General features: G+C 46.2%; 1 protein-coding gene across 1 annotated transcript in view; it reads left to right on the top strand.

Annotated features, from left to right (window-relative positions):
- LOC126281899 (semaphorin-2A-like) overlaps nucleotides 1–24,442 on the top strand; it is a 1,266,817-nt gene that overhangs the window by 901,610 nt on the left and 340,765 nt on the right. The window contains exon 6 of the mRNA XM_049981222.1: nucleotides 16,343–16,613. Within this exon, the coding sequence (XP_049837179.1) occupies nucleotides 16,343–16,613 (271 nt within the window). The remainder of the gene's footprint in view (nucleotides 1–16,342; nucleotides 16,614–24,442) is intronic.

Here is a 24,442-nt window from a genome sequence, read left to right as displayed (position 1 = left end):
GTTATGAGAAAAAAGGCATAACATAGCCAGAACCATCTCGCTCGCCTAATCAGACACGACTTGCCGTCAGATTGCTGGCCGACACTGTGGCTGCATCAGCCATGCTGGAGTCACGAACGATCGCGGTCGAATGTAGGCTTGTTCTGCGCACCTGTGTCACGTAGGCTGCGACAGCCAACGGGCGCTCAGTATATTCTGAGCGCTCTGTTGGGAATGATGTAGCTAATGTGAGCATTAAAAGTGACAGTAGCAAGTTGTTTAGTGGATTTAGATTCCATTTGTTGCTAGTTGTCATCACTGATTGTGGTGGCAAATGATAAATTCTGTAGGAGTAAGCCAGATACATAATTTGCGGGATGTAAGATTTCGTCAAGCGGAAAGCACGCGCATGCGTGCCACGACATGAACGAACCGCCATCTTTCGTGTATCGGTACACTAGATCGCGTGTTTCTTTAGATGCTAAGACCGTTCTCCTATAAGTGTTTTTATGTTTCATTGTTACTCGGTAAATTTAGTGAAGGCGTGCTCAGTTCGAAGGTTGGTTTGAGCACTGTTAGTGCTTTACTGTGTATAGTGGTGTGCCCTTGACTTCCACCCACATCCCATCTGATGCGGCCAACATTTCAACACTCACAAGGAAGTACGGTGCAACTTGACATGGTATTATTGTCTACATCTACATCTACATCGACATCCATACTCCGCAAGCCACCCGACGGTGTGTGGCGGAGGGTACCCTGAGTACCTCTATCGGTTCTCCCTTCTATTCCAGTCTCGTATTGTACGTGGAAAGAAGGATTGTCGGTATGTTTCTGTGTGGGCTCTAATCTCTCTGATTTTATCCTCATGGTCTCTTCGCGAGATATACGTAGGAGGGAGCAATATACTGCTTGACTCTTCGGTGAAGGTATGTTCTCGAAACTTTAACAGAAGCCCGTACCTAGCTACTGATCGTCTCTCCTGCAGAGTCTTCCACTGGAGTTTATCTATCATCTCCGTAACGCTTTCGCGATTACTAAATGATCCTGTAACGAAGCGCGCTGCTCTCCGTTGGATCCTCTCTATCTCTTCTATCAACCCTATCTGGTGCGGATCCCACACCGCTGAGCAGTATTCAAGCAGTGGGCGAACAAGCGTACTGTAACCTACTTCCTTTGTTGTCGGATTGCATTTCCTTAGGATTCTTCCAATGAATCTCAGTCTGGCATCTGCTTTACCGACGATCAACTTTATATGATCATTCCATTTTAAATCACTCCTAATGCTTACTCCGAGATAATTTATGGAATTAACTGCTTCCAGTTGCTGACCTGCTATTTTGTAGCTAAATGATAAGGGACCTATCTTTCTATGTATTCGCATCACATTACACTTGTCTACATTGAGATTCAATTGCCATTCCGTGCACCATGCGTCAATTCGCTGAGATCCTCCTGCGTTTCAGTACAATTTTCCATTGTTGCAACCTCTCGATACACCACAGCATCATCTGCAAAAAGCCTCAGTGAACTTCCGATGTCATCCACCAGGTCATTTTTGTATGTTGTGAATAGCAAAGGTCCTATGACACTCCCCTGCGGCACACCTGAAATCACTCTTACTTCGGAAGACTTCTCTCCATTGAGAATGACATGCTGCGTTCTGTTATCTAGGAACTCCTCAATCCAATCACACAATTGATCTGATAGTCCGTATGCTCTTCTGTCATTGTTATAGGTGACAGAAGCGATAAGTAATAAAGGAAATAGTGGTGCCAGCTGGGCCCAAAGCCTAAAGCTTTAGTTTTGTAGCCTCGAATTCAAGCAACTGAATCACAAAGGCACGTTTCTGGACGAAGCATTAATAAGATGCTAATCAAACAAAAATTGCACTTACTCAAGGGAACAAATACTAATCCTGTACAAGAAGTAAACAATGATGTTATTAAACTTCCTAGCAGATTAAAACTGTGTGCCGGACCGAGACTCGAACTCGAGAACTCTGCCTTTCGCGGGCAAGTGTTCTACCATCTGAGCTACCCAAGCACGACTCACTCCCCGTCCTCGCATCTTTAATTCAACCAGTACCTCGTCTCCTACCTTCCAAACTTTACAGAAGCTCTCCTGCGAATTGGCAGAAGTGAAATTCCGAGAACGGGGCGTGTGTCGTGCTTGGGTAGCTCAGATGGTAGAGCACTTGCCCGCGAAAGGCAAAGTTCCCCAGTTCAACTCTCGGTCCGGCACACAGATTTATCTGTCAGGAAGTTTCATATCAGCGCACACTCCGCTGCAGAGTGAAAATCTCATTCTGAAAAGATGTTATTATATGTTATTCATTATTTAAGTTGCAAATAATCTATTGGCAAATAAGTTGTTTCAGTGATCTACTTACACGAATAGTTGTACAGGTGGAGATTTATTCGAGTGGTACCCATCTCTTCTAACCACTACGTCTTACGATTCCTTTCTCTTTCTGTTCATAACGAGTCCTATTAGTTCATTTGCTCGATTTACTCACGAAAGGCAACGGTGTATCTGCATTGAAATTTTTTGTTAATTACAACATCAGCTGCTAAGTAATGTCTGTATCACGCCCCTCAACGTAAATCTTTTTAAACTGCGCTGTTCGCAATATCTCTCAATGTCAGTGCAATTTTAGCAGCTCACTGAAAGTGGGCTTTATTCCAGCAGCCATTCTTTCACACAAATGTAAAATTCCACAGCTACAGCAATGACATTTAGTAACAGTAAACATTAGATAATCAATTTAATTTTCCTTATACTGCGATCACTCTTGGTGAATCTTATACAGCACACACTTCTTCCACCGAAAACCCAGAAAATCGACAGCCAATGAGAGATTCTAATTCTAAATGCATTCATTCACATGCCGGTCCCAATAGTGCGACTACATTGTGACGAATCTGTGTAGCGTCACATGTTTGCTTACCCAAGTGGCGAGATCACGCGGCTGTTTCCCATCACTCGGTTAGTGAGCGCCTCGCGATGGCGAGTGAGTGAAATGCCATCCGCGTGAAACCACGTGCGCGCGCATAGCGAGTGACGTAGACGAGCTCTACTCAACTGCATTCGCCACACGGATGCAGTACTCTAGTCCTTACCTGCTACAGTATGATATATACAATTGCACGCAACCCTGTTCCTTTAGAATCTCAAACTAACGTGCCATTTCACTCTAGACTTTCACTGCCATTGCGGGTTGTAGAGCAAAGCCTGAATTATATGATGAAATCTTGCAGGATGTGCGTGTGTGTGAATTCCTAAGGGACCAAACTGCTGAGGTCATCGGTCCCTAGACTTACACACTACTTAAACTAACTTAAACTCACTTATGCTAAGAACAACACACACACCAGAATTCAAACCTCAGGCGGCAGGGGCCGTGCGGTCCATGAGATGTCACCTATAACCGCGAGGCCAATCTGCGATGGTCTTTCAAGTTGACCAGAAATCACCGACGTCTGTAATTAAAGTGATAAAGTGATTTCTTCAAAATGTACGCCTTTTGTTCAACGTTGTGACATCTGTCTCTACAGACAGGTAAAAAATGTAGTGGAGCATACACAGAATTGCATTTATCTAATTTGAGAATGATAGAGAAGTAAATTCCCGACTGTATAAAAATATAAAGACTATGGTTCCAACAGATCTTTTAAGAAAATGTTGTTCATGTAAACAATCGTCCTTCATAACCAGTGCAAAAATGTCAAAGTACTTTTTGTTTCCAATTATTTATGATATTTAAAATTCTGGTGTTTGTGTGTAAAATACGAAATAAATAAAGGTGATATTGTGAATTTTAGGATTAATAAAACCCTGACAAAATTTAGTTACAGTGGAAATTAACACTTTTATTAACCTCCATAAAACTGCACTTTAAATGGTTCAACGTTTCCAAAATAAAGTATTAATTGAAATTCACTTTCTGTGGTAATTAATTGGGAGAGTCATTTAATAAGTAAAATGAAATTCTACATGATTTAATTGACAATATTTTGGATGATTAAATTCATCTGAAACTTCTTACAATTTTTATAACAATTAAAAAATAATAAAAAGCTACCCAAAGGTAATTGAAATTCATGATTTGTGATACCTACTTGGAAGTGTGATTTAATAAATAAAGTTCTGTTTGATTTAACTAATAATATTTTGGATCATTAAATTTATTTGAAAATTCTTATTATTTTGAAAACAGTTAAAAAAACAATAAAAATTACCCAAAAGTATTATCGAACCTGGATTGCCCGCACAGTAAACGAGTCCGCCACAGGAGTAGCCATTTCGCCGTGTTACCACAGCCTATAAACCTGCTTTACATGAGCTGAGCGAAGAGTCCTTTTTCTCGGAATCATCTGGATAGTGCGCTTTACAACTTTTATATTTGGACACCCATGAGGTATATTACTAAGCTGCGAAGTCTCAACCCGAACTGATTTTCCCGAGACCGTAAGGTCTCCTAGTAAGTCGCTGGCCGGTGTGGCCGAGCTGATCCAGGCGCTTCAGTGTGGAACCGCGCGACCGCGACAGACTCAGGTTCGAATCCTGCCTCGGGCATGGATGTGTGTGGTGTCATTAGGTTAGTTAGGTTTAAGTAGTTCTAAGTTCTAGGGGACTGATGACCTCAGATGTTAAGCCCCATCCTCGTAAGTCAAGTCCAGCGTCAAACCCTTCACCAGTGGTATTTGTGGCACGTAAAATAGTGTTTCTTTATATCTCCTCCGATAACTACAAAAATTTGTCCACGCAGTTTTTTCCACGCCCTGTCTCTCTCTGTAGCGCGACAGATATTGCTACTTTCACATCGTTCTGTCTGCTTTGAGACAGTTTTTCCAAGTACTAATAAGAAATACCCAGTATTTAGGCAGAAAATGTTGCGTCTTCCATCGTTAGAGATTAAACATGGTGCCTTGTACTACATGCTTTGCAGCGACATCTATCGGATTCATCTAGGATGACAGCGACTGACAACTCTGCCCAGTGCCAGTTGGGACAGAGCTGATATGATCTCAGAGGAACATCAGACACAACCATGACTTCATACCTCCTCGAAAATAGGTCGTCACAAGCAAAATTGATAAAACATCATAACATTCACGGCGTTAGCAGCAGTTTTCAACATGTTAATGGAATTACGTTTGTCGACTAGTACACCAAAAGAATGTTTCTTCAGAAAAGTATGTTAATTAAAGGAAAGGAAAAGCATGAATGTTTTTAAATGACAGTACTCCTCAGGCAACGTTATCTGGAAAACAGCCTGGACGGACTGAGGGGAGAATTTGTTTAAGACCTGTGGAGTCATCTAAAGTAAGGCTATTTTCACAGTAGCATAAAAAACTGTAGTTGTATCAAACGCTATAAACAGGAATAAAAACCAGAAAATAGTGAAAAATATAAAGAGGAATGGTAAACGGAAACGAATATAAAGGTTGGTTGGTTGGTTGTTTCGGGAAGGAGACCATACAGCGAGGTCATCGGTGTCATCGGATTAGGGAAGGACGGGGAAGGAAGTCGGCCGTGCCATTTCAGAGGAACCATCCCAGCATTTTCCTGGAGTGATTTAGGGAAATCACGGAAAACCTAAATCAGGATGGCCGGACGCGGGATTGAACCGTCGTCCTCCCGAATGCGAGTCCAGTGTCTAACCACTGCGCCACCTCGCTCGGTGAATATAAAGGAACTGAAGGTTTACAGCGAAGTATATTAAGAAGAAAACAATGTTGAAAGTTAACAATGTGACGTCAGTGTTGTTAAGGGTGGCGCATTAGCTCCGTTAACGAAATGAATCGACAGTTTGTATGTCCTTGACAGTACTGGCGAAATGAAGTGAAAATTAAGCTTCCTAACAACGTTGGATATACAGTGGATATCGTCTGGATCGCCCCAGGGATGTGTGTTAGGACAGCTGCTGTTCTCTACATTATTAAATGATTTGGCGGACAGGGTGGGCAGCAATCTGCGGTTGTTTGCTGATGATGCTCTGTTGTACGGTAAGGTGTCGAAGTTGAGTGACTTTAGGAAGATACAAGACGACCTAGACAAAGTTTCTGGTTGGTCTGATTAATGGCAGCTGGCTCTAAATGTGGATAAATGCACGTTAGTGAGGATGAGTAGGGAGAACAAACCTGTAATGTGCGGATACAGTACTACAAGTGTCCTGTTTGACACAGTCAGGTCGTTTAAATATCTGAGCGTAACTTTGCAAAGCGAATATGAAATGGAACGAGCATGTGAGAACTGTGATAGGGAAGGTGAGTGGTCGACTTCGTTTTATTGGGAGAATTTTAGGAGGGAGTCGTTTATCTGTGAAGGAGACCGCATATAGGATGCTCGTGCGACCTATTCTTGAGTACTGCTCGTGTCTTTGGGATCCCTGCCAGGTGGGAATGAAGGAAGACATAGAAGCAATTCAGAGACGGGCTGCTAGAATTTGTTACTGGCACATTCTAAGAAGGCATTAAGTGTTACGGAGATGCTTCGGGAACTCAAATGGGAATACCTGGAGGGAATGCGACGGTCTTTTCGAGAAACGCTGTTCGGAAAATTTAGAGAACCGCCGTTTGAAGCTTCCTGCCGAACGATTCTACTGCTGCTAAGATACATTGTGCGTAAGGAACGCAAACGTAAGATACGCTTAATTAGGGCCTATACGGAGGCACATAGACAATCGTTTATCACTCGCAGTATTTGCGAGTGTAACAGGAAAGGAAATCACTGGGAGTGGTACAGGGCACCTTTCCCCACGCACCATACGGTGCCTTGCGGAGTACCTATGTAAATGCAGATGTTGAGGACCAAATTTATATGAAAGAAGGAAAATCCCACAGTTATTTTTGGTTGAAAGGTTCAGAGGAATAGGCTCAGATGCGTAACTTGAATGTTCTTCTTCACGCACGATGGTGCCTTTCCTCACAATGTGTGAGGATTGTGTGTCGAATGTATCTCTTGAATATAGATAACTGAGACGATTAAGTCACTATTTTGTTGGTGGCGATAAGAGGGGGAAGGCAGAGTGTAAATTCAGCTATCGCTACACAGTCTATTCCTGACGAATGGCACCAATAGCGGCCGATGATCCGGTAGACGGAGCACCATCAACAGTATCACACGCAGGCACTTCGGAGACACAGATGAAAGGTCTGTGTTTTTATCGAGACCCATCGTCGGGTAGTCAGGTAGACAACGCCACAACCTGTCCTCCCGTCCCCGTGCTGACGGGGACAATTTATTCCACTACCACGATATGAACTGTCAGCCGCCGGGTCGAGTGCTGCTGCAGGGGACGCCTAGATTACTAACCGTAGTCAGCATATACAAAACACAAGACGTGAAAACTCGTAGTGAAAAATAATACGAGGGCCACTCCAAACGCACAACATTTATTTCAAAAATTAAACTTTTGTTCTACGTCTTTGCTATGCACGGAATCACAGATACTTTCTACGACCTTGTATTCAAAGATAATTCCCCCATTTTTCGCAAGTCGCGCTGTCGTAGCTCTCTATCAAGATGGCTGCGCGATGCTTCTCTGAAGCAAAGTGTTCTTATGTTGTCAGAATGAGGAAGTAACAAACATTCGCGAGAGATTGAAGAAGTACACTGAAGCGCCAGAGAAACTGGTATAGGTATGCGTATTCAACTAAAGACATATGAACAGGCAGAATAAGGCGCTGTGGTCGGCAACGCCACAACAAGACAACAAGTGCTTGGCGCAAGTGTTAGATCGGATACTGCTGCTACAATGGCATGTTATAAATATTTAAGTGAGTTTGAACGTGGTATTATAGTCGGAGCACGAGCGATGGCGCACAGCATCTCAAAAGTAGCGATGAAGTGGAGATTTTCCCAGGAATCCGGTAAAACAGCAAATCTCGGACCGGAAAAGATCTTGCAAGAACGGGACCAACGACGACTGAAGAGAATCGTTGAATGTGACAGAAGTGCAACCCTTCCGCAAATTGCTGCAGATTTCAATGCTGGTCATCAACAACTGTCATCGGCGAACCATTCAAAGGAACATGATTGATATGGGCTTTCGGAGGCGGAGGCCCACACGTGTACCCTTGATGCCGAGACTACACCAAGCTTTACGTCTCGCCTGGGCTCGTCAACACGAACATAGGACTGTTGATGCCTGAAAACATGTTGCCTGGTCGGACGAGTCTCGTTTCAAAATGTATCGAGTGGATGGCGGTGTACGGATATGGATATTACCTCATGAATCTATGGACCCTGCACGTCAGCAGAAGATCGTTCAAGCTGGCGGAGGCTCTGTGCCGGCCAGAGTGACCGAGCGGTTCTAGGTGCTACAGTCTGGAACCGCGCGACCGTTTCGGTCACAGATTCGAATCGTGCCTCGGGCATAGATGTGTGTGATGTCCTTAGGTTAAATAGGTTTAAGTAATTCTAAGTTGTAGGAGACTGATGACCTCAGAAGTTAAGTCCCCTACTGCTCAGATCCATTTGAACCATTTGGAGTATCTGTAATGGGCGTGTGCAGTTGGAGTGATATGCGATCTCTGATACATGTAGATACGACTCTGACAGGGGACACGATCTTAAGCATCCTGTCTGATCGACATGCATCCATTCACGTCGATTCTGCATTCCAACGGACGTGGACAATTCCAGCAGGACAATGCGACACTCCACACGTCCAGAATTGCTGCAGAGTGGCTCCAGGAACAGTCTTCTGAATTCAAACACTTCCGCTGGGCACTCAACTCCCCAGGAATGAACATTATTGAGCATATCTGGGATGCCTTGTAACGTCCTGTTCAGAAGACATCTCCACCCCCTTGTGCTCGTACGGATTGATGGACAGCCCTGCAGGATTCACGGTGTCAGTTCCCTCCAGAACTGCTTCAGACATTAGTCTAGTCCATCCCACGTCGCGTTGCCGCTCTTCTACCCTTGTAAAGGGTGATAAATAGTGTTTCTGACATGCTAGTCCTAACATCTACTGTACAGGTATAAAGGCTTCAGTTCTGCGGCGGCGTAAGGCAGTTGAAAGAGTCGGTGGGTATGTGGAAAAGTAATATTTTTTCTCTCAAAAATGCGTAAACATATCATAGGTGCGGAAAATAGATTGGATGTATAAAAAGCTATTGTGAATTATTTATTTTGTAATGGCACCCGTAGCATTAGCTACAGGAAGAAAAAGAAGAAGAAACATGACGTCCTATCTATCGGTAACTGCAAATATATATGCTAGCCCAGTGGATCATAATGATAAGGAAAACTAATATGTACAGTTATCTTCTCAACTTAATTCTAATTACCGGTAGTTGCTTTCGTCTTCTTCATTGTGGACCACATTCATTAAGCTTTATTTTAGCTTCTATTACAATATCTGAGTTGGCACAATTTTTCGAATGTGTAACAACTTGCAGCGCAATTTTTGATGCCTATAATGTACCACAATAAATTCAAGTAGAAGCTAATTTAATCACTGACTTGAAATTTTTATCCTGTGTGATTCAGTGTTTTCTATGTGATGCAAACACGAGAACATAGATTCTAGTTTAGACCATCATATACCTGCAAAACCTCCACAGCCGTTTAGATTTTATGTGGCTTCAGAGTCCTTCTAAGTTGAACCGCATAGCTCCAGATTTCGTCCCAATGCTTATCTCACTATCTGGACGGCCTTACTTTTCCTTGGTGCCTTTAACACTAGAATAGTACATGTTTAAAGCTTGTTGGAAAAAGAAGGCAGAGAAAAATCGTTTTCCGAACGTGTTAAACTAACCTTGAAATGTATCATTCGCTCTTCTACGCCGTGAGCTCTGATATGAGCTTTCTGTGCCTTTAAGAGGAATGGAAAAGTACACTGAATTGGTCAGTTTGACGTTAACACACAGTTCTGTCACCCGGTGTACAAGCAGGACAACGGCATTAACAGGTAATAGTTCAAATTTCAGTTCATGCATGTAGCATTATTTTCTATCAAAAGCTTAAGTGAGCAGTCATCTGTTCTTTACTTCTCTGCATTCGTGTGAAATATTCGTGGCAGATCAACTTCGCAAATAGGGAACTTGAAAAGACATAAAAGTAAGGGCTTTATCGATAAGCCTTGTGTTAAACTATTTGATTTCATGCTTAAATGTGTTTCGCTCGGTGTCAGGTAGACTCTGAAATATATGTTCATCTTCAGCTAAATACTGTTGAGAAACAAGGAGTTTATGTTTTGCCTCCACGTGAAAACAAAGTATGAAGATATCATTGCTTGTTGGAAATACTTTAAGATTCTTAAAACTTGTGTCATTATTAAAGAAAATTGAACTATTGAACTCGCCTCCTCTCGTTGCTGTCCTCTCTCTGATCTATTATTGATGTCTTATTCAGTGGCTAAATTACGCAAAATCTTGTTACATGCAACCTTTACGGGAAAATACTGATTGTATTGCCACCTGGCGTATGCAGTCTGCAAAATGGGTACCACTTCTTTCTGTGCCTCTGACAGCGTCCGACGTTAATCCGAAAATTGATTTTCGGTCCTCGCATTAAATCTCTTGTGACACATAATTGGACACCCGATTGATCCCGCGCGCGTGAATGGTGGTCGCTGTGAGCGGCTGTTGGGAAGTGATCCTGTTAACGGAAACACGAAACCCTTAATTCCCCCCAGTTGGGTGTTCGGCGCGGCGCCGCTTACTGTCCGTACATAAATAGAGTTTGTGGCGACCATCAGTTCTGTAGTCTCCTTCACGAGAAACGATGCCGTTTTTGTTGGATATCAATCTCCGTTCAGTACGAGTAGACACAGTGCCAACACACGTATGTCATACAAATGGTTTCAACTGATTTTTAAGAGGCCGTGTTTTGTTCTCTTCTAACCAAATAAATACAGTACAATTCAAAATGAACGTAGCAGCTACAAACGGCAGTAACTGTTCAATACATAGCGGTTCAACAGATAATGTAAAACAAGTTCAAAATTTTTGTATACCTTAAAGGTGCTGCGTGTAATTCCTCCTAGTCATGCTGACAACATCGAAGCGATAATCCATATCACACCACGCATTCTGAAGGATGTTTGGAGTCACCCATGCGATCATATTTGAAAAGTGAGTTTCTAGTTGTGAAATTGTTTTAGGAAAACGAGGAACGCACACAATATGTCTTTCACAAAACAGAAAAAAAAATCCATGGCTGTCAGAGCTAGGTGTTGAAGATCAGAAAACAGCGTCGTCATGCCCAATACTACCGACCCAATGCAATGAACGATGTTGATTAAAAAATTTGCGACTTTCCACTCATCAATGAGGGGGTGCTATATATTTTTGAGGGATGTGTTTTGTAGAAGCCGTATTTAGCTGTGACATCAGCCACTGCTCGAACATTATCAGGTAAATGTCTGCAAACATACTCAGTTCGCTGAAGCAATACGGACCTCGTGAGCGGACAACTCACTGAACATACGAATTTTCTCTGTGTTTGGTTGATGTTCAGTAATATCACACGAACGTTTAGCTGTACCCCGTGTTGGACTATTGTGCCAGTTAAGCATACAACTTCTGCAGAATGCTGCCTAATCACTAAAAATGTGATTTACAGACCGCAATTTCCCCGTTCTGTGTCTAATTCGCATATAATCATAGATACTGTGAACAGAAGTCCGTACGATCGTCTTCTGCACGGAGGTGGCACACGGGTCAATGGACAACAACGCCAACGATGACGTCAGGGCAGCTATCAAACTGGGCAGTGTTTCCCTCTAGTCTCTCATCCAAATCTTCTGCGTACACAGTCACAGATGGTGCAGTCCGGCAGAGAGAAGACGCCTCCCAGACTCTCTGCGGTGGAGCGCGATAGGAAGAAAGGAAGCAGGACAATCGTAGACAGTTGTGGCCCAATGGCTGAATGTGAATCGATCTGTGTGTTTCTCGGATAAGGCAACATTTTGTAGAGACCGGAACTGTGTCCTGAAGACCAGGGGATGGACGACCATTTGTGATTTCAGAAAGAGAGGACCGTTTTTTGGCAGCAACGGGACGACGGTACCGTCGTAGTACTGCACGGGAACTGGCATTTGACCTCGCAGCATCCACTGAACGCACTGTATCGACGCAAAGTATGTACAGCAGGCTTCAGCAGAGTGGTCTTTATCGACGGAGAGCTGTGTACCTCTGACGCGCCTTCACGGAAGGGAAAGTCTAGAGTGGAGTCGTCAGCATGTCACCTGCACGGTCGAACAGTGTGCCAATGTTCTTTTCACAGATGAATCCCGATTTTGTCTGGAGAGTGATTATCCACGTAGTAGCAATTGCAGGGAACGTGGAACACGATTTCGGGACGCAAACGTTGTGGAAAGAGACAGATGTCAGGGAGGATCCCTAATGGTGTGGACGCAGATTATGTTAACCACAAGAACATATCTTCACGAAATTGTAGAGATGAATCGAAAAGGTTTATCTGGTGTCAGGAATCGTGACGACGACTCATGTGGAGCTGTTGTTAGGCGCCGTGGACCCAGGATTGGTACTGATGGACGATAATGGTCGACCTCATAGAGCACAAGCGGTTGATGTTTTCTTGAAATATATTGCAGTCATGACATGGCCTGCTCGCTCTCCCAATTTGAGTTCCATAGAGCAGATGTGGGATGTACGAGGAGACCTCAGCTTCCACAAACCACTCTCCAAGACTTGGGAGTATCTCTGCGGGAGGAACAGGAGTTAGTGCCTCAACATGAGATTGATGACATCGTTCACAGCATGCCCCGTCGTTGTCATGCCACTATTGCTGCTAGAGGTGGTCACACCCCATACTGAGCACATTAACCAATTGTCCCTTAAGTTGCAAAAAACGAGGGATATTTTTTTCTAGCGTTATCCACGTTGCAGTTGTTTAAGTTCTGTTTTTTTACATTGTTTCTACTTTACTATCATCTGCCTATACTGCTTAGTGGCAAAGTAAAAGCAACCTTGCAAAATTTTCTTTTATTGCTTTAAGTTTGTGGACACATAGGTATGTACTTCACATTCTTCCTTGAATCAGATTTATTTCTCAATGCTATATCAGCAGTCAACGGACAAGGATGATTATGATATAAGAGAAGAAACTACAGGTAAACACCAATCCCTTTACAGTGCTGGTGACCTTCTTGCAGAAGGCCTCATTAAGAAAAAATAATAGGCGTGAAAGCCGAATTACATCAACAACAAATAGTTTCCGTGGTGTCACCGCCAGACACCACACTTGCTAGGTGGTAGCCTTTAAATCGGCCGCGGTCCGTTTGTATACGTCGGACCCGCGTGTCGCCACTATCAGTGATTGCAGACCGAGCGCCGCCACACGGCAGGCCTAGAGAGACTTCCTAGCACTCGCCCCAGTTGTACAGACGACCTTGCTAGCGATGGTTCACTGAGTAAATACGCTCTCATTTGCCGAGACGATAGTTTAGCATTGCCTTCAGCTACGTCATTTCCTACGACCTAGCAAGGCGCCATATTCAGTTACTATTGATAATGTGAATCATGTACCGTTTTCTAAATTCTAATTTCCTTGTCCTGTTACAGATCTCATGCCAGCCTGCGTGAGTTAGAACGCATGCATTTCGGCCTCCTCTAGTAAAACGGTGTTGGCTCTTCTGCCAACCACAACATCTTCAGTGTCAGATTGCTCGCGGCGAAATGCCGCAAATAATGACGATAATGGATATGGGGCACTAAATCAGTAGTGTGTGCATAAGTTGAGAATTTGGGTCTAACGTGAAGCGTGCTAGGGTAGTCGTGCAGGTGTAATGACCACTGTGTCCGGATGGTTTTGCTGGTAGTGGACTACGAACATCTTCCTAGCTGCACCGTAGTAAATCCATGTTTGCAAGTTTTTAAGCATTTGTAGTGTGGAACAGACGAGGTGGCGCGAAAATGCCAGAATGTTTTGCGTCGGAAATATTGTTCTACTACGTCCTCGTAATAAGGCATAAGAGATGTAGCAGTAAAAAGATCCTAACCAATAGGGACCGGAGAACAGTGTCGCACATTGTCGTTGTCAGTCGGTTTCTAGCCTCTCAGGATTTACTAACGTCAGCGAACACAGGTTTTCATCCACCAATTTCTGAGTGGACATCTCTAAAGGAACTGCATACAACGTTCGTTTGAAGTCGGGCATTTCGCAATAGACCATTGCTCATAGTGGTACATATAGCATCAAGTCTTCAAATAGCCAAACAACACACAGACTCGAAAATGACTGACTCAGGGGGTTAGTTTGGTCTACTCTTTCTAAATGTTGTACGGCGTCTCCAACAGCTCAATAAGGCCTTTAGTTCACACTCTGTGGACAGACATTGACAGGACATTTCGCAGGAGAGCTTCTGTAAAGTTTGGAAGGTAGGAGACGAGGTACTGGCGGAATTAAAGCTGTGAGGACGGGGCGTGCTTGAGTAGTTCAGTTGGTATAGGACTTGCCCGCGAAAGGCAAAGTTCCCGAGTTCGAGTCTCGGTCCGGCACACCGTTTTAATCTGCCAGGAAGTTTCAAAATATGTGGTGTCTAGCAAACCTACCTTCTCGGAACGCTAGACAACAATTCAAATTTTTTCTTTACGAAGAGTAAGTGACAGTACTTAACTTTCTGTGAAACAGACGTGCTGCAAGCAAAGGGCGACAGACAAAATAAGAAATCTCTTCAGTATAACAATCCTGATACAAGAGAAGAATAGTCTTTTTTTCCTTTATTGTTATTTCCATTCCCCATCAGGGGCAGGCTGGCAGCAGCATAAGCGCTGCTCATCAGCCGAGAGAAAAAATTAGACAGCATGGTATGGAAAACAGTATACAAAAGAAAACATAGCGGACTATAGAAAACAAAAAAGGCGGTACAAAAGAAAAGAAAGCATTCAAAGTGTTGACTGTAAATCTAAAATAAGTAACTTACACAAAAAACCCACACTTGATCAGAAGGCACTAGGCAAAGTACAGCCAGAACAGAAAATTCATAAAACTAAATAAAACAGCGACGTGGCGGACGGTGTAGCATGGAACAGGTCATGCACAGAATTGAAACCACAGCTCTTGACTCACAGGAGAACAGCACCAAACACAATACTGACGTAGCACACTGATGACGATGAGCGAAACATAGGATCTGCCAGGGGCATGGAGATGAGTGAGAAGGGAAGAAGGTAGGGAGGAGGCAGAGGTGGGGGACACAGGCGAGGGCACGTTGAAGAGGGCTAAGGGGGGGGGGGAGGATATGGAAGGGCCACAGTTCAGGAAGGGGTGCAGGGACACGGGGGGGGGGGGGGTAGGAGGAGGAAAATTCGTTCTGGGAGAAGGAGGGGAAAGGAAAAGGGGGTCCCAGGGGAGGGGGGGCGAACAAGGCCAGGGTATAGTTGGAAGGAAGGGGAGATGTTGGGGGTTGGATTGTTAGGAGGAGGTCATCGGTCATCGGTCTCATTGGATTAGGGAAGGACGGGGAAGGAAGTCGGCCGTGCCCTTTTAAACGAACCATCCTGGCATTTGCCTGTGGCAATTTAGGGAAATCAGTAAAAACCTAAATCAGGATGGCCGGACGCGGGAGTGAACTGTCGTCCTCCCGAATGCTTGTCCATTGTGCTAACTACAGGTAGAGTTCATGGTGAAGTTCGACATCTGGGACTGGGGGGTGCTGGAACTTGCCATGATGAAGGAGATGGAGGGTGTGGAGGTGGAGAGAGAGAGGGATACAACGATAGAGGCGCAGCAGTGGGAGTTGGGTGGAGAGGAAGAAGGAAACCAGGGGATGGGGGGATGAAGCCTGCAAACAGTGTAAAGGATGCGGAGAAGTTGGGGGAAAAGGAGGAGGTGGGGGAAGGGGATGAGGTCGTACAGGAGCCGTGTGGGGAAAGGAAGGCAGATATGGAAGACAAGGCGGAGCACACGACGTTTGAGGATTTGGAGAGCCTTGTAAAAGTGGGTGGGTGCGGAGATCTAGGCAATTCTGGCATAATAGAGGATAGGACAGATGACGGATATGTAAGTTTGGAGGATAGTGGAAGGATGTAATCCCCACGACTGGCCGGACAGGAGTTTCAGGAGGCAGAGGCAGGAATGAGATGCTAGATGGTCAGGGGGTGAGGGGTCCAGGTGAGGTGACGGTCAAGGGTGAAGTTGCTGGTCTTGAGGCTTTTGTAGAACTGGGCAGCGGCCAGTCGGGAACAGCGCTTGTGTTCTCTTTATGTAGAGGCCGCTGCTGTCACGTTGTGGCCCTGGAGAGGGGTCGGGCAGCGTGCTAATGCCTCATGTTCACAGCCCTCCCTGCTCTCTCGTGCCGGCGCTTGCCTTACGGCGCATCGCATCCGCGAGTGCTTAGTCTACTGCATGGCTGACGCGCCGCTCGCGCTGCTGCCCGCAGGCGAACCTGAGCCACGCTGGCGGCGAGTCCCCTGCGGCGGCCTCTGGCCCCGCGGTGGCTAAGTGCCCCTACGACCCGGCCGACAACTCGACGGCGCTGTGGGTGCGACGCGGCAACCCGGGCGGCCTGCCGGGCCTCTACAGCGGCACCAACGCCGAGTTCACCAAGGGCGACACGCTCATCTTCCGCGCCGACCTGCACAACCCCAGCACCGGCCGCACGCAGTTCCCCTTCAAGAGGACCCTCAAGTACGACTCCAAGTGGCTCGACAGTGAGTACAGCAAGCACCTGCCCACTGTATGTGTTTGTGTGACGCGGTTTACAGCGCGCTGCCGAGTGGCATCTTGCATCACCCTTCTGGACCTCCAGTTATTCTAATCCGTAGCGATGTGACGTGGATGCAGGACAATTTGTTGACAAATTGAATGCGTTGCGCAATAAGGAAACGACTCTCTGTGCTTTACGAATATTGAACCTCAGCGATATTTTGGTGGACAGATGTTACTTAGAGTATAAACTTGTGTTCTGCCGTACGGCAGGTCTTGCCATGGTGTAAGCGTCGTCAGAAAGGTCCACCGCATGAGAGTCTAGGGAAATGATTCCAGTGGTGGTTTCCAGTTGCCTTCCACTGATGATGATGAAATGATAATGAGAACAACACAACAGCCAGTCCCTGACCGGAAAAAAATTTCCGACCCAGCCGGGAATCGAACCCGGGCCCCTTTGCGCAACAGACCGCCGCACTGACCACTTTTTTTCTTTTCTTTTTTTTCTTTTTTTAAAGGAAGAGGGATGTTGTACTTTTTATTTATTTATTTACTCATTTATTTTCAATGAAGATCACTCTGTTGAAAGGAACATGTAGATCACTTCATGGTATAGTATGTGCATTACGTATTGAGTGGTGAGAGAAGCGTGAGGTTCAATAATCAGCTGACAAATGTGCACACCGACTGCACCCTGCACATCCCAACTGCGTGGTGGGTCGAGGAACACTGCCTGAAGATAGTTGGCAAATGTTTTCTGATAGAGTGACCATCTATGAACCTCATTATGGGCTTGCTGCAAGAAATACCAAAAGTCAATTTGCGACTTGGCAGCATCCCCATAGAGGTACGCGATCGTCCAACCTTTGATCCAGATGATCGACTGTAATTTAGTTGCCAGAAAGTAGTTACTCTCCGGATGTAAGAAGAAAGCAGGTGTAATATGTTGCGGGGTCACACGGAGGTAGCAAGGCACCATCTGTCTTCCTAGGAGCCAGACGTCCTCCACCGCGATTCAAGTTAAGCGGTGATGGTCGTCATCCACTTGACGACATTTCGGGCATAGTGGAGTGTCCATTAGTCCAATTATATGGAGCCGTTGGTTGGTGTTGGACTTGCCACAGGCGACAGAGAACCACAGGGTCCGAACGAAGGTAGAAGGAATTTTTGGTGCACATGTCTCCAAATTTTTGGCCAATGGAAACTGGGGTGTTTGAGTTCAATGACATTACGACTTATCCGTCGTGGCAGCCAAACATAAAAATCCTTCGCACATGACCGAACGAGGTGGCGCAGTGGTTAGCACACTGGACTCGCATTCGGGAGGACGACCGTTCAATCCCGCGTCCGGCCATCCTGATTTAGGTTTTCCATGATTTCCGTAAATCGTTCCAGGCAAATGCCGGGATGGTTCCTTTGGAAGGGCACCGTCGACTTTCTTCCCCGTCCTTGCCTAATTCGATAAGACCGATGACCTCGCTGTTTGGTCTCTTCCCCCAAACAATCCAATCCTTTGCGCATGGACGTCTCATGCGCGGAAGCTCGTCTCTGATATAACTAAGTTCCACGATAAATGTTGATACATGAGCAAAATGTGGCGTAATGTTGCCCACCGCCACCGGAGGTGTGAGGGACGCTGGAACGAGCAGATCCAGTAGGCGGGATATAAGGGAATCACCCCCGCAACCCCATTGCTTATACATCGTGGCTATAAGGAGCGCATTCGCTCGGCAGTGAACATTCGTAAGTCCGAGTCCCCCCTTGTCCGTAGGGAGCGTGAGCGTTGTGTATCGCACCTTGAGGGGCGATCCAATCATCACAAAATAGCCTAGTGCTGATTGAAGTCGACGTCCGAGCGTGAGTGTTAGGGCCAGGATCTGCGAAATGTGCACCATTCGAGAAACCACATAAGTGTTCAGATACTCGACTCGCTGCAAAGGATCAAGGTGTCGTAGCAGATGTTGTCGGACCATGGTACGTGTTGTCTGTAAAATTCGTCGGTAGTTAACTGCCGCAGTATGTTTTACAGATGAGGTAAAGTCTATGCCGAGATTGCGGAATCGTTGCACATAAGGAAACGGACTGATTTCTTTCGGCGTAAGACCCCTTCCAACCGGCATTGCCGCCGATTTGTTCATGTTCACTGCACTACCCGCCGTCACACGGTGGTCCAAGAACAGCTCTAGGGCCGTCTTCCTTCCTCAGAACGAACGAGAAGTTCCATCCCAGAAAGAGAATTTGTTAGCCTTCCAATCGCGAACAGCCGCATCGAAAGAGGGCAGCCTTGGCGAATTGATCGTCGAATTTGAATGGGTCCTGGTATGCTCCCATTAACCTGTACCAAGGATTGTGCGACCCCATAAATCCTTCTAATGAGACCAGTAAAACGGTCTGGAAATCCGATTTGTTCCAGTATAGCGTACAGATAGTTGTGGCACGCCTTATCAAAAGCACTGTCAAAACCAACCGCCACCATCGCTGCTTTAAGCCGGCACTCCTCCGCTTGCGCTATCACATCACGGCATTCGCCAGTAGCCGTTTGCAGATTCACCGAGACACCCGGTGTCGTCTGTTCTGGAGAGAGAACTCTACGAATTAACATACGACATAGGGACGCTAGCTACTGTGCAAAGATCTTATAGTCGGCATTAAGCAAGGTGATGGGGCGATAATGTGTGACCGTAATCCCTAGCTTCGGTTTATGTACTCGCACCAAGAGGCCTTTCATAACAGCCGGTGGAATAGGCGCATCGGAACAACATCTCGATGTACATTTCCGTCCTTCGCGGTGCCATTTCGTTGCGAAATTCTCCGTAAAATTCAGCAGGTTGCCCATCAATGTCTGGGGATCGCATCATGTACTTCCTCACAGCTAATGGCTTCCAGTAGGGTTCCCGCGGCTTCCACCGTCAGTACACGGGAAACGAGCGTGGCTATACGGTCGAGGTCATCGACAGGGGCTACTTCTTCCCGATAGATGTGTTTTGTAATGGTCGCAAAATGCTGAGATAATGTCCGCTTGACGCGCCACTCTTCGGTCTTCGCGGGTAATTAATTCCCGTACCAAAACGCGTCGTCTGTGCTTTCGTTCATTCACGACGTGGCGCATGTAAGGAATCTCGTGCCTTATCGTATCGTGACATCTGGCGCGCACCATGGTTCCCTGAAGATGCTTCCGAGCTAAAGCCTTTCGCGTTAGATCCAGATGTCCTGTCCCGGCGGACCATCATCCAGTACTGCAAAATAAAAGTCGGTCGTACGGCGGCGCCACTCAGCAATCTCCCTGCTATATGAGATGAACGTACGATGAAGCGCCGGTTTAGCACAAGTCAGCCACCAATCAAGCATCGTCGCATACCTTCCAGCCCTTCGCTCGCACATCGTCAATGTCTCAAGGATCCGTTGACGGCATTCAGATTCATGTAGATGTTGAATGTTTAGTTTCCACGGGGCCTTACTGTTCACCACCTCTCTACGGGGAAGAAGCACCGTACAGGTGTAAGCGCTGTGATCGGAAAAAGCCAATGGACAGCTTTCCGCGTCCTAGACATCATTTGCATGAGCCCGTGAGATATAAATGCGATCTAATCTGCTCGCCGAATTACTTGTCACATAGGTGTATCCCGGTGCATCTCCATGTCGTAATTCCCACGTGTCACTAAGTACAAGGTCGTGGACAACGATTCCCGACTCTTGGCTGATTTTTGCTTGCGGCCATTGCTCTTTCTGGCTGAGAACACAGTTGAAATCGCCACCACTTATTACACATTCATAACGTCCATGGAATAGTGGGGCAATGTCTTCTGCATAAAATCGCGCTCTTTCCGCAGCCGACTATTTTCCGGCGGTGCATAAAGATTGATGATGCGTGTCCCAAACGTCGTAGAAGCCATTCCCCTGGCCGACGGAAAATAACACACGTTTTCCACTGGGAAGCCATCTCGCACGCAAACTGCCAACCCACTCCCATTGTGATCTCCATGTGACGAATAGGATTGGTAGCCTGCGATGTATGGGAGTGCAGCTATGTGAACTTCCTACAGCAAAGCAAAATCCACATAAGATGCCCAAATCGTTTCCTTCAGTAGGTGTATTTTGGCTGGTGAATGCACGTCATTTGTATTTAATGTCGCAATACGGTTCGCATGTTGTTGAATCCCACTGTGTCGAGGCGCAACAACATCTCCCTGTGTCGACGATGGGGGCTGAGTTAGATGACTTTCTCCCGCCGCTCTCCCTTCACCTTCAGCAATTATTAGGCCGTGAGTGCCGGCTGCCTCTGTATGACGTCCGGCGCCTCCTCAATATCGTCATCCCACATCTTTTCAGGCAGTGATATATTCGTGTTCATAGCCACAGCATCTGCATCTGGAGAGCCAACTGGCTGTGGTTCCTGTTCAGCATCACCACGTCCCAGTACCGTTAATGTGACAGACCGCTGCCGGTCTGATCGAACAGTTTCCACTGCCTCATCCTGTTTCGTAGAGGCTGTTGTGTCGTCTTGGTCCACAGGCACATCGTCGTCGGGGCAAGGGGAGTCATCCCGAGGAGATGTCGTGCGACGCCGCCGTTTCCTCCTTTTCGGGGAACGTTGTTTATGTAATCTTCCTTCCGTGTCCTCAGATTGTAGGGAATCACGGCTGCCCGACAGAAAAGCATCCGTAGGAACTGGAAGTGTTTCGAGACCCATCGTTGTACTTGGCGGGAGTGCAGTCGAAACTGATGTGGTCGTCACAGAGTGCATTCGAGACGGAACAGTATCCGTAGTAGCTGGAACTGCTTCGTGTATTATCGGTGTGCTTGGTGGGAGTTCGGTCTCATCTGATGTTCTTGCCGTAGATTGTATGCTCGATGGAGCAGCATCCTCTCTCATCCCGACGTCTGCTACAAGGTTTCGGAGAATACCATCTTGATCTTCCATCGGGGCTGTGTCCTTTCGGTTATCAGCGGACCCAGTGAGGGCTTTGGCATAGTACTGTCAGCACCGGCGACGGCTCCCGCACATCTGAAGGCAGTTGCGTATTCCGCCGTTGCATGCAGTTCGACTTGAGACGACCCTCCTGGCCACAGCCAGAACATGTACGTGGTTGACCATCGTAAATCACCACCGCCCGACAACCACCAATTGTCAGATAGGACAGTACATGCTTCTGAGGATCAATAGTGATCTGTAGCACTCCGTTAAGAACGGGCTACGTGGCGGATTGTGTCCAGCGTTCTGCCGTGTGATCATGTACCGTGCCGTATTGCTTAAAAGCCTCGATAACTTCGTCAGCCGGGAGCTCAAATGGCAGCTCAAAAACACGTATTGTCCGTACACCCAGACCAGCATGTTCTACTGTAACCGTGCCAACATTCCCGTCACCATGGCAAAATCGGAGACCTGCTTTTGTCCCCTGTAGAATTCTCTCACACGCCGCGTCATTTACCATCTTGACATACACCGTGGGACTAATGATGGACAGGTGAATTTCGACAATATCGTTTGGCGGTATCTTGACGTCCTCCGGAATGAATCGTTCCACTGCTATAGCTTTAGGTCGTTCGTAGTCTGTGCAGAAATTGAATCTTAACGTAGTTTTCCCGTACTTGTTCGCCATGACCGTTGTTACTAGCCCGCGCGCAGACTAAGTCCACAAGTAAACAAACACTCGCACACACCACATAGGCGGAAGTATCGGACCTCCGCTTCGCACGTCCGCCAGCGCCGAACTGCTTACCACTCACCAACCGGGGCGGAAACTTAGAGAATGAAGAACAGATAATTGTTTTATTGATTTTTTGCAACAACTTCCCAAAAGGGTTCCCACATTTCGCAAGTCAAATTCGATACACTGATAGCTTTAGTAAGACGTCTGGACAGTTTGGAAGAAAAGGTAGCGTTTAATGTATAGGGGGAGGTCAAAAGTTGACGTTTGAGGGCGTTGCTGCATCGGTGCGACTACGATGCCGTCATATTGAGTGTCTCTCTCCTAAAAGTCGTTAGCCACAGTTCCTCTTCTGTTTCTCACTGTCTATATTTCACTGCCATACAATGTTGTGCTACAAAAGTACATTCTGAGAAACCATTTTAACAAATTAAGGCCTATGTTTGATACTAGTAGACTTCTCTTGGCCAGGAACGCCTTTTCCGCGAGTTCCAGTCTGCATTTAATGTCCTTGCTCCGTCCATCATTGGTTATTGCACTCACTAGGTAGTAGAATCCCTTAACGTCATCTACTTCGCGATCATCAATCCTGATGTTAAGTTTCTCGCTGATCTCATTTCTGCTACTTCTCATTACTTTCCTCTTTCTTCGATTGACCCTCAATCCATATTCTGTACTCATTAGACTGTTCATTCCATTGAGCAGATCACGTAGTTCTTCTTCACTTTCACTCACGGTAGCAATGTCATCAGTGAATCGTGTCACTGATATCCTTTCACTCTGACTTTCAATTCGACTCCTAAACCCTTCTTTTATTTTTGTCATTGCTTCTTTGATGTACAGATTGAACAGCAGTGGAGAAAGACTACATCCCTGTCTTACACCCTTTTTAATCCGAGCACTTCGTTATCGGTCGTCCATTCTTACACTATTGGGCATTAAAATTGCTACATCATGAAGATAACGTGCTACAGACTCGAAATTTAAACGACAAGAAGAAGATGCTGTGATATGGAAATGATTAGCTTTTCAGAGCATTCACACAAGGTTGGCGCCGTTGGTGAAACCTACAACGTGCTGACACGAGGAAAGTTTCCAACCGATTTCTCATACAAAAACAGCAGTTGACCTGCGTTGACTGGTGAAACGTTGTTGTGATGCCTCGTGTAAGGAGGAGTAATGTATACCATCACGTTTCCAACTTTGATAAAGGTCGGAATTTAGCCTATCGCGATTGCCGTTTATCGTATCGCGACATTGCTGCCGCGTTGGTCGAGATCCAATGACTGTAAGCAGAATATGGAATCGGTGGGTTCAGGAGGGTAATACGGAATGCCGTGCTGAATCCCAACGCCCTCGTATAGCTAGCAGTCGAGACGATAGGCAACTTATGCGCATGGCTGTAACACATCGTGCAGCCACGTCTCGATTCCTAAGTCAGCAGATGCGAACGTTTAGAAAACATTAACCATCTGCTCGAACAGTTGGGCGACGTTTGCAGCAGCATGGACTATCAGCTCGGAGATCATGACTGCGGTTACCCTTGACGCTGCATCACAGACAGGGGCGTATGCGATGGTGTACTCAACGACGAACCTGGGTGCACGAATGGAAAAACGTCCTTTTTCCGGATGAATCCAGGTTCTGTTTACAGCATCATGATGGTCGCATCCATGTTTGGTGACATGAGGTGAACGCACGTTGGAAGCGTGTATTCGTCATCGCCATACTGGCGTATCACCCGGCTTGATGGTATGGGGTACCACTGGTTAGTCGTCTCGGTCACCTCTTGTTCGCATTGACGGCACTTTGAAGAGTGGACGTTACATTTCAGGTGTGTAACCACCCGTGACACTACCATTGATTCGATCCCTGCGAAACCCTACATATCAGCAGGATAATGCACGACCGCATGTTGTAGGTCCTGTACGGGCCTTTCTGGATACAGAAAATGTTCGACTGCTGCCCTGGCCAGCACATTCTCTAGATCTCTCACCAACTGAAAACGTCTGGTCAATGGTGGCCGAGCAACTGGCACGTCACAATACGCCAATCACTACTCATGATGAACTGTGGTATCGTGTTGAAGCTGTATGGGCACATGTACCTGTACACTCCATCCAAGCTCTGTCTGACTCAATGCCCAGGCATATCAAGGCCGTTATTACGGCCAAAGGTGGTTGTTC

This window comes from Schistocerca gregaria, chromosome 7 (genome assembly GCF_023897955.1).
Source record: "Schistocerca gregaria isolate iqSchGreg1 chromosome 7, iqSchGreg1.2, whole genome shotgun sequence".
Lineage (NCBI taxonomy): Eukaryota > Metazoa > Arthropoda > Insecta > Orthoptera > Acrididae > Schistocerca > Schistocerca gregaria.
The sequence above is the reverse complement of the archived record's forward strand: the minus strand, read 5'-3'. Positions and strand labels throughout refer to the sequence as shown.